This window comes from Trichomycterus rosablanca, chromosome 11, assembly GCF_030014385.1.
Source record: "Trichomycterus rosablanca isolate fTriRos1 chromosome 11, fTriRos1.hap1, whole genome shotgun sequence".
In the NCBI taxonomy this organism is placed as follows: domain Eukaryota; kingdom Metazoa; phylum Chordata; class Actinopteri; order Siluriformes; family Trichomycteridae; genus Trichomycterus; species Trichomycterus rosablanca.
The window spans coordinates 31,179,490-31,190,832 of record NC_085998.1 but is presented as its reverse complement, the minus strand read 5'-3'; the positions used below and the strand labels follow the sequence as shown (position 1 = coordinate 31,190,832).

The window sequence follows — 11,343 nt, the reverse complement described above, 5'->3', positions numbered from 1 at the left end:
TAGAAATCATTAGGTACAGTATAACAGCTTTCATATTCATAAGCACAGGCGCTTTGGTGTGGTGGCACAACGATAAATTATGTTAGCCCTCTACCTCCGGGATCTAGGGTTCTGTTTGTTCTGTTTTTTGGGATTTTAACGTCATGTTTTACACACTTTGGTTACATTCATGACAGGAGCGGTAGTTACTCATTACACAAGGTTCATAGGCTCACAAGTTTAGTGTCAATTTTTGTATCTCCAATTCACCTGACTGCATGTCTTTGGACTGTGGGAGGAAAACGGAAACCCCGGAGGAAACCCACGCAGACACGGGAATTACATGCAAACTACATGCTGGGGATTGAACCCAGGACCTTCTTGCTGTGAGGTGACAGTGCTACCCATTGAGCCACCGTGCCGCCCGGATCTAGGGTTCTAATACCATTTCAAAGAGAGAAGCTCTGGCTTGCAACCAATGTTCCAATTTATCCCAAAGCTGTCCACTGGGACTGCACAGCCAAACGACACCAAAGTACAATAAACTGTAACCTCTCAGAAAGACAGTTTGATTTTTATTTAGACCCCTTATCTATTACATGATGTTATAGCCAAATTATGTTCCAAATCCTGCATTTAATCAAACAAAATAACTGTGAGCAGGATAATTAAGAAAACACAACCCTTCTCTATGAGAAAATGAAGGAACACAAACCCATTTTCTTTTCCCTTTGGTTTTAATGTCCCATCCAGCCATCAAACACATTCATTTCCTTGTAGGGAACAGTTCCTTTAAAAAAATCCAGCATTTTTAGCATTGCAGGTTTAAAAAAAATACAAGCCTTTTTTCCCACATCTTTCAGTCAGCGTTGCCCATAACCAGTCTGCTTCTCTCATGACACGGTTAGGGATTTCATACTGATGCACTTTAAGCAGTCTCGTCTTTCATCCACACAGCAGTCGTCTCCTCAGCCAGCAGCACGGGTTGCGTCGCCAGGTTTAGGTGCCAGGGATTTAAACTGTATAGAATGTAATACGGGCATGATGCGGGAGGTCATGTTTCAGTACACATCAATGACCACAATGCCAGCTACTGATAAAGTAACTTTTAATTAACATTAATGCAGATAAAGAAGCAAACATACTAAAAAAACAAATGCACACGATCAAAACTACAAGCTGCAACACTGAGACCAATTAAATTACTAAGCTTATATTATATCATATGATCTAGCTTATAGCAGCAGTGATCCACCCAGCTAAACCAGGAAAGAAAGATCCAGCTCACTTTTGAAATCAAACAGGTAATAATGTGGGAAATGAATATGAATAATCATGTAAGTTTGTATCAGTGTGTCTATCTGATGAGCCTGTTGCACTTAATGGAAGAGTTGGTTCCATCCACGCTACCTTCACTGTCACTGCTAGACTCGGAGTCGCTGCTGCCAGAGTACGCCCCTAGCCCTGGCAGGATACCCACACACACAGCTGCAGAGGGTCGATGGAGCGTCCCACCGCGGGCCGCTCCTACATTAGGCACCTGGTTCTGCCTCTCCATCTCCCGTTCTGAGAAAAGCCATGCAAAGAAGCACATGAATCACGGCACCAGCCATGTGCCTGTATTTAAAATTAAAATAAGGCCTATGCCTGCACCCATTGAGATGGTTTCTATGGTAACTGATTTAAACAGGCTCTACAATGTTGTAGTGTCAGAACCATAGTTGGTTGACGGACCTTTCCACAGTCAAGCAGTCTCACTTTCCTATGTTCATCACACAGAATCACAAGTGCAAGCTGGAGTAATGTGAAGCACACCACCATTGGACTCTTGCGTGGTGAATCACACTTCACTGTTTGACAGTTAGACAGGTAAATTTGGGTTTGGCACCAGATTTGGAAATTGGAATTGGAAAGGTGAGGCCGATCCCAGCTTTTAGTGGGATCCTTACTTAAATGGGCACACATTCTTACAGGCACACTTGAAAACCTTGTGGAAGGCCTTGCCAAAGTGGAGGCTGTTATAGTTGCTGACAGTGGGGTGTGGGACTAAGCTAATAGTCAACTGTCCATAACACCTTTAGACATTGTATTTCCCTGTTTTTCCCATGCACAAAAAGGAACCCTAAAAAAGTTTGCTGAATTAGGTGTGGGAGGGACTGTAATGGACTGTACTGAGTTCTGAACTCCATCAAACTGCAAACTGTGAGGTTTCCCATCAGTGCACTAATGCTCTTGTTGCTAAATAGAAATGAATCCTATGAATTTCTATAATAATCTATAATGGTATAAAATCTACTTTTTTAGTTCACAGATAAAGCTGGTCTTAGATGCAAAAGGTGTTAACAGGAACCTCGGTCCATTTTAAGGAAGCAAACCTGTGGTGGCCTCTGTGTTTTCTTTACAGCCCTGTCCTAAATGCACACATACTGCTGATTTAAAGCTGACCAACAAGTCGGACTAAAATTTACTGAACCCCCCACAACCTGCTTTAAAAGATTGCTTGTTGCATCAAACTCTAGATGTCAATATTCAAACATCTTAAATGTTCAATACCATTGCTTATCATTGCCATTAAAGCAGCATAAATGCTCTTCTCGGGTTGATATATTTTGTAAAAAATTAATTAAATATATTTATAAAAAATGGCAATCTGTTCACAGTTTAATCACAGAACCACTAAGGTTTTCAGCCCTTTGCTCACCTGTTTGACTGCCGTTGCCTGTTGCTGCCGTCGCCTCTTCCACCTTCTGCTTCTTACTGCAGTCTGAAGACTGAGAGGAACTATAGAGACGCAGATAATATAGGGAGGGGGGAGGGAACTATATTTGTATTACTGTATTACAAATTAGCACCCTACCATTCTGACACAGAATCAACAGTATGTGAAGGTTTTATCACTAGCAAACATAGCAGGCCTGAAAGTTTAGCACTGGTCACATGTGAAACATTACATCACTATATTATATAACAATATACCTACTAGCCAAAGGTCAAAACATTTCATAATGAACAAGAGCAAGATTTGACAAGAGCAGCATTAGCACACAGTTAATATGCCAGTTTGCTAAGTGCTATTTGACATAGCCTGCACTGATATCAGGTTGAAAGCTAGTCATCCTTAGACATTTTTTTAATAATTTGAATATCTGGGATACTCTGAATATCAAGGATACTCTATTTGAATTCATAGAGATAATTTATTTGGACATTAAAAAAGTAGTCCTCCTTCTTTGCCCTCACCTTCGGCGTTTGACCGCACCCGCCAGTAGATGCGCCTGTGACAGGTGGCTACTCTTTTGCTCTGGTGGTTTGGGTCCAGCCTTTTTTTCAGGCTCCTTCTTTTGACTCTCACTGGCTGCCAGTTTCTTTAAAGCACTGTGAGACTTGAGGGTTAATGAAAATTACAGGAGATTTTTGTATCATTGTGCTTTACAACAATGTAAAACAATTGTAATTTTAAAATAATGCATTTATTTATTAATTTATTTATTTTTATTCATTTTTGCTAACTGCTTTATCCTAGTCAGTTACGTTGTGAATCCAAAGCCACCCAGAAACAATAAATAAAAGGCCGGAATACACCCTGGATATTGTGCCTGGGCAAAACCCATTCACACATATCATCACACATATCATTAAGAAATAACATTATAATTAACGTATTTATTCTCTATATAATGACAAAGGACTTAAATACCTATAGTAGGTACAACAAATGCAAAGGTGGTGTGACAATGATTTTTGCAATGTCTTTTCCTCTTTAATTCTTGTGTCAACACCATGGGCACCAAGTAAAAAACTGAGCACCTAAAGTGATACATAGAGAGTAAGGAAAGGCTATGAATGTAAAAAAAATAAAAATAATAATAATAAAGCACTTCCAGCTCCAAATTTCCATTCTCAATTTTGGGAAACTATGAAGGCCAAGGCAGGTCTGGGGAAAAAAAAACCCCTCTCAAATAAAACTGCTGGCATGTTGGTCAGAAAGGCAGCACAAATCCCCCTATGACAGCACAGGACCTGCAGGAAAGTTAAACTGACACAGGAAGGATGAAAATCTGTATGAAAAGTCATCTAAGTTAAACCTTACCTGCAACCTCATTACAAAAAATCTACAGTTTGAGTATGCAAAACAGCCAAAAGTAATTTAAAAATAAGTACTACAGACTAATGAAGTGAAAACTGAAGCACAATTGTGCATAGAGACGATCTTTGTGCTTTTTGAGTTGTATGGCAGTAGCTGGCACAGGAAACATGGCACAGGTAACTAAAAGAATGAAATCCAATAACCATCAGCGATTTCTGGAAGTAAATGTTAGTAGAAAAACTGACTGACAGAGATCTTCATTTTAATGTCAGAGGAGAATCTGACAGCGATTTGGGCTTAAAGGTGGGGAGGGCACCTTCAGATAAATGCCACTTCATATCACAGGCACACAGAAAAGCAGTTTCTATCACAGAATTCAAACCTGCTTCCTCTCTGACCGACTTCTCAGTCTAATGCCCTGAAATCATGGCTAAGAAAAACCTGCTCCCTCCGGAGGCTAGGCTAGTTGAATTAGGCCATATTGCTTCATTACACTAAGGAGCGGAACGCTCTGGGTGGCGGCGTCATCGTTTCTGCAAGCGCTTCGAAGGGCTGTGTTGCCACGACAACGCGTCATCCAATTCTCACCGCACGGGCGAGTCTGACTAAACAATTGTAGCGTTTGTATTCGGAGTAAAATTCTGACAATAATTTCCACGATCAGAAACACGCAGTACCTGGGGCTACACAAGCACAAATATTTGTCAACTAACTAAGGGTTCATATTGCATTATGCAAAATGTCCCAATTATAGCAATACCCACTTAACACTTAAACTTTTTGCCAAGTCTATACTGACTTTCATTTAAACTACAGCTGGCCTCTAGTGTATTAGGCTCACTTTGGACTACCTTGTTGAAAAGTGAGCACACTAACAAGCTGCAAGACCTGAAAGCAAGTGATTCTTGACAGCCGAGTTTCTCCCATCAGTTTAACTAAGTGAAGAAAACAAGCAAACCAGGAGAGAAAGACAGGAAATCAAATTTAAAGTTGTGCAGTACTGTGTATGTTTCTGTTTGTGTGTGTGCTTTAAAATTGAAAGGATATCCTATATTCCAGGATCTCCAATTTCTCCTCATCTCGTCTCCGTTTCTCAACAAGACACTGCTGCCGTGACACCTCGTCGAGAAAACCGGCCTCTTCCTCGTCCAGTCCTTTAACCATGTTCTCTGTGGAGAGACATTAGAAATACGATTGGCTGTTGGGAGCCTGAGATATAGTCTTAAGTGTCAGACTGCCTCATGTTTCCTGCTTGTGTGACCTTTTCAAAATGCCTTGTATGGTTATTACATGGATCAAGCAATTTGCTCTCAAATTAACTCGGCACTGAGAGCTAAGAGAATGAGCCGTTGGTCACCAGGGAGACCGAGGACGGCACCGTCTCCAGGGATACGGAGGACGGCGGAGCTGCCGAGAGTATGCCAGCGTGCCGTCAGCGCTCGCAAGGATGAAATGCACCGCTCCCCTTTTTTTCCAAGAACATGGACTGTCATGTAATTCACTCGCTGTCTTATTTGAACGCTTGCACTCAGGCTTGCTGGTGCTAAACTGGGTTAGATATGGATTTACGGATCAGAGTGTGGTGAAAACATGAGAATATGAGAATTATTTAAAGAGAAATGGCTTACTGAATTTGAACTGTTCATCATATTCCTCCTGCTTCTTGTCCTTCTGTTCCTGGAGCCTTTCAAACAGGGATCGAGGGTCATACTCCTCCTCTGGGACCTCTGTAGTATTGTGGAAATAAATATAAACAAACCCAAAATATAAGATATTTGTAAAGAAGTTAATGCAGTAATGCATACTTATTGTTTAGGGTTTTTGGTAGGGTCTATTTTCTCCAGTTTTTGATGTAATAAAATGAATCTAATTTCTTTTATCATCTGTGATATACTAAAAACGAAACCAAATGTGATTAATGATTATTTTAATTTGTTTATGCTACTCTCTTATAGCCTCACAGCCTAACATACTGGTGCTCCGCTGAAATGTTTACAGCCGACTACAGTGGCTGTGTTCCAAATGGCACTTTAATCAAATGATTTCTTTTCCAAGTTTAAACTCAGCAAGCTGCTTCTTTCATACTGTGAGCAAATGAACAATGATGCGGGACTCGAATTGAATTTAGGACACTGCAGGACAGACACAGGGGCCTGACATGATTTGTGGGAAATAAATATGGCAATTACACCTCTGAGAGGCAGTTTAATTTCTAGATTGTTTTTAATAACTTCCACAATTCTGAAATTTTTGGATGTATCCACATTTATTTCAAATCTACAAAGCCCATTTCTAGAAAAGTTGGAACGTTTTGTAAAATGCATTAAAACTAGATTGTGATTTGTCTATTTTGAGACTTTCCTTAACTGACAAAGGTTTAAAGAAAAGATTTCCAATATTTTAACTGAACTTAACTGTGTTTTGTAGATATACTGCCTGGCCAGGAAAAGAAATGCATATTAATATTTTGTTGGACCGCCTTTAGCTTTGATTACAGTGTAAATTTGCAGTGAAATTGTTTTGACAACTTTCTGCAATGTCACAACATTTATTTCTGTCCAAAGTCTCATCTGTGATGAGAGAGCCAAACCACTCTGCAAAGTGATTTCTAGCACGTTCTCTAGCACGTTTGGTTAAAAACGATTGCTAATGCTCCTGCGACTGCACGTCTGTCAAAATAGGTCTGCAGCAGTGGGGAAAATTACAATTGGGTAATTAGATACGATTATTTTGGGAGAAAAAAGGAGGAAATGCAAATTGTCTAAAAAGCTATTGTCTCTGTATAGTTATTAATATCTAATAGCCATTTTTTTACCATGCTTTTTAAGATTAACCAAAGTAATTTAATTAACTAAGAACATTGTATATACAAGTATATTGGTAACAGTAGTGAAACTTATGTTGGCATTACTCCATCGATTCAAATAAATTACTGGGTGTTTGAAACTATAGAAACCTGTTGCATCACACTGTGCAACTGCGCCTGTATCAGTGGTCACCACAGTGGATCATTCTTGTCATCATACCTAATTTGGCACAATTTTACAGCAGATACAAGCCTCCTTATTTTATCCGGGCTTGGGACCAGCGCTAAGAGCGCACTGACAGGTGCACCTCTGAATGACTAGGCTGTTAAACCGACCCGCTCCACCTCCCCTCCCTCTCCGCCGACATAGGCGCCTGAACTCTTGATGTCATCTGTAGTGTCATCTGTTATTTCCGAAATCATTACAGGACTGTTAATAATTAATACATTGATAAGACAGTTTTATAACAGTATTCACCAATATACTTTTATTATTAATAATATTAATAATAATAAGGTAGACAGGCAAACCACTAGTGCCACATCATACATACGCTATAAAAACCCACCACAGTGCATTTTAAAATGAGCACCTCTATAAATCTGCATATTATGATGGTGTGAATCATCTTTTACTTGCATGTAACCATGTAAGTACTAATGAATAACAATTTAAAAATTAAAACCACTACAATAGACATGGCTTTATCATAAATCTAAATATATGTTCAGCTTACTTATTATATACAGGTTTTTGGAAGACAGGGACCAAAACGGTATGATACCCACAAGTCCATAAAGATAGACATTATTTTTTTACAGGCCAGGAGAAAATCTTACCCTCAGGATCATCTGGTTTGCGAACCTTCTCCCATTCTTCCTGTCGTTTTTTCCTCTTTTCTTCTATCTCTGACTCAGAAACAAACTTTTGGCTCAGGTCGACACCGTCCGCCATGACAGCACCTTGGGTGAAAACATTGAAAGCATAAATAAAAAGCTCTGACCCCATGTCTGAGTCTCCAGAAATACAAAAGTCACTTTAATTTTGGGTAAACATACTTTAATGTGGTCAGCTTTATTAGGTTTAATAGTGGACCCAGCTTATGGACTCACTGACTGTCTCATCTCTTTCAGCTTTGATTCCCAAATTCCACTATCAATGTCAACAGTTCAGCAGGGTAAGATGGTAAGTTCATGATAAACTACAGTTAGCACACTCATGTCACACCTAAATCTATCTATCACACTCTATCACAATAAAATATACAATGACCAATGTCGTTTAACACAAAATATAACTGGCATTAGATTTTGGCTTTGTCCCTTCTATAACTTTTGGCAACGTAGGGACAAGCCAACTAGTATTAAAAAGTGGAACAATAAGTAAACACTTCCCTCTTGTGGCTGACTTCAGGACTGGCAATTTTAGGTACAGTTCAATGCAAAATTATACATCATGCACACCTGGTGCCCAAATACATTTTGTTCAGATAATCAGATGCTATGAATTAGCAGCAGGTAACACTGTCCACAGTCGAGCAAGCTTCACCTTGCAATAGGCTTTGAGGCAGCACAACCATAAGACCAAAATAGATTCTGTTCTAGCTTGTACGTCTTTCAACCTTGACCTGGCCATCAGTAAGCGCTTCACATCTTTGAGAAAATAAAATGCATTTAGAGAATTTAGAGTAGCAGACAGAAAACTTTCAAAGAGAAGATACATTAATGTTCCCTACGCAGAAGTACTTTTGTTCTGGTGCCTGATTTAGGTTTATTTTTGATATGATTATACAATTATAAATCTTAAAATGCTTACAATATACAGTCCTATACATACAATGCAGTCATTATAATATACACCAGTAGTCAAATTCCATATGTAAATTAAAATAATTTAACACATGCTGTACAGGAAACAAATCACTGGTCATTTTTTTAAATTTTATATTTAGAAAAAAAATGCTAAGGTTTTGGCACATTCAACATTTTATCTTAAATTTTTAATATGTTAAATTTGCAGAATAAATAAAAGTTGTGTACTAAACTTACCAAAGAATGTCATATTATATTAGTTTTTCTATAAAAAAAAATAGAATTTGACAGCCCCGCAATGGACTGGCGTCCTGTCCAGGGTGTGTTACTGCTCCCCCCACCCAGTACATCACACTGTTTCATAACTGCACTTTTGGTAAATCTTTGGATATGGTTGTATCTGTTGATACAATTACAGCCACAAATTCTACAACTGACTGAGACAGGTGGTGCCCAAGTGGTTAAACTAAGGAGTGTTGCGCTGGTTTGTTTACCAAGTATAAAGGGATGGTCTGACTGAGGCTGTGTGGCTGTAGTTTCATAGTTTCTCCACTTCGTTAAGATGAACTGAACTGCACTTCAAGTTTGTGCAGTGCCTTTTAGATGGCCCTATATCCTTATTTATATCTATGTTGCTAAACGCTTTAGGACTTACAAATAGCTGATCCATAAATCTCTCACGCACTGGTGACAGTTAACAAATCGACTGTGTTGTCATCTGAAAGTGCTGAACAAAAATAAAGGGGAATGTAGCTTTTGAAATATATATTGTTTTTGTAATAACACCCTCGTCCACTGCATGTGAAGAGTTTTGCATGTTTTCATGTGTTTGCATGAGTTTTCCCCAGGTGTTCCTCTTTTTTTTAACTGCTTCTAGTTTAAGTTAAAGCAAGTGATTGTTAGCATGTCGCCTTGTCCAGGATGTTTACAAAGAGGGATGGTCTGACCTAGGCTGTGTGGCTGTAGTTTCATAGTTTCTCCACTGCAAATAGCTGATTCATAAATCTCTCACACTGTGTTGTCAAATTAAAGTGCTGAGCAATGGGTTCATGGGTTTTCTCCAGGTGTATCTTCCACCTTCCAAAAGCATGAAAGAAGAGACTTTTTTAAATTGCTTCTAGTTTAAGTTAAAGCAAGTGATTGTTAGTGTGTGTCTTGTCCAGAATGCATTCGCAGCACTGGATCCATTGCGACGCTGGTTACAAGTAGTGTCGCTTTGGTTTGTTTATAGTATAGAGGGATGGTCTGACCTAGGCTGTGTGGCTGTAGTTTCATAGCTTCTCCACTGCAAATAGCTGATCCATAAATCTCTCACACAGTGTTGTCAAATGATAGTGCTGAACAAGAATGAAAGGGACTGTAGCTTTTGAAATCTATCTGTATATATGATTTTGTAATAACACCCTCATCCACTGCCTGTGAAGAGTTTTGCATGTTTTCATGTGTTTGCATGGGTTTCCCCCAGGTGTTCCTCTTCTATTACCTTTCAAAAGCATGCAAAGGGTGATTTTTTAAAAAATTGCTTCTAGTTTAAGTTTAAGAAAGTGATTGTTAGTGTGTCTTGTCCAGAATGCATTCGTAGCACTGGATCCATTTCCACGCTGGTTACACCAAGTAGTGTCACTTTGGTTTGTTTACAAAGTATGGAGGGGTGGTCTGACCTAGGCTGTGTGGCTGTAGTTTCATAGTTTCTCCACTGCAAATAGCTGATCCATAAATCTCTCACACACTGTGTGTTGTCAAATGTCAAGTGCTGAACAAGAATAAAAGGGACTGTAGCTTTTGAAATCTATCTATCTGTATATATGATTTTGTAATAACACCCTCATCCACTGCCTGTGAAGAGTTTTGCATGTTTGCATGTGTTTGCATGGGTTTCCCCCAGGTGTTCCTCTTCTCTCACCTTGCAAAGGCTTGTAAAAGGTGACTTCTAATTTATTCTAGTTTAGGATAAAGGGTTTAGTAAGTATTTATAAATGTTTTGGTCTTTTATCTGATATTATGCACACTGCTTTTGATATAGCCAAGGCAGAAACTACCTACTTAATACATTTGCAATGTGCCATCTGAGATATATTTAAAGCTCATGCAATATTGTGCAAAGAAGATATCACTAAACCTAACATTAAAGAGGTTTGATCATTTTGATAAATATACAAAATATGCAGTTTGTTGGCAGAATAAGCAGATACGTAAACACACTTGTTTTACACAGACACGCTAGCAAACCTAGCCACACTGCTAACAAGCCGTTGCTGACATGCAGAATTACACATAAAATCAACCATGTGAACCAATTATTCCACAAAACCGTTTAAGACAAGCTGAAAATTTGTTATAAAATACAAAAACAGATTAAATATGTTCAAGTAAAAAATACACAGAAAATACAGATATTTACCATTCACGCTTGTACCACTGTAAATGTGTCCGTGTTAAACCGCTGTGTACACAATCATTTCCTATGCACTGGAATACTGAGTCATGGGAAATGTAGTTTTGATTACAAAAGTTAATATAACGTTTATTTAAACAATTTGGAGGAAAACAAGTATAATTTAATCTTGAATAAACAACAACATCTAATAATGGTCAACGGGTACAAAAAAACTAAACACTTTAACTAAAGAATACAATCCAAGCATTTGGCAGTAGAGGA

General features: G+C 38.7%; 1 protein-coding gene across 1 annotated transcript; it reads right to left on the bottom strand.

Moving 5' to 3' along the window:
• Positions 1-697: 697 nt before the first annotated feature.
• Positions 698-11,139, bottom strand: psme3ip1 (proteasome activator subunit 3 interacting protein 1). Its single transcript, XM_063004700.1, has 7 exons — positions 11,086-11,139; positions 7,713-7,835; positions 5,695-5,793; positions 5,114-5,235; positions 3,220-3,356; positions 2,681-2,760; positions 698-1,545 (listed from the first exon to the last, which is right to left on the bottom strand). The coding sequence occupies exons 2-7, from the start codon at positions 7,825-7,827 to the stop codon at positions 1,337-1,339; spliced, it is 762 nt and encodes a 253-aa protein (XP_062860770.1). The 5' UTR covers positions 7,828-7,835; positions 11,086-11,139; the 3' UTR covers positions 698-1,336.
• Positions 11,140-11,343: the final 204 nt, after the last annotated feature.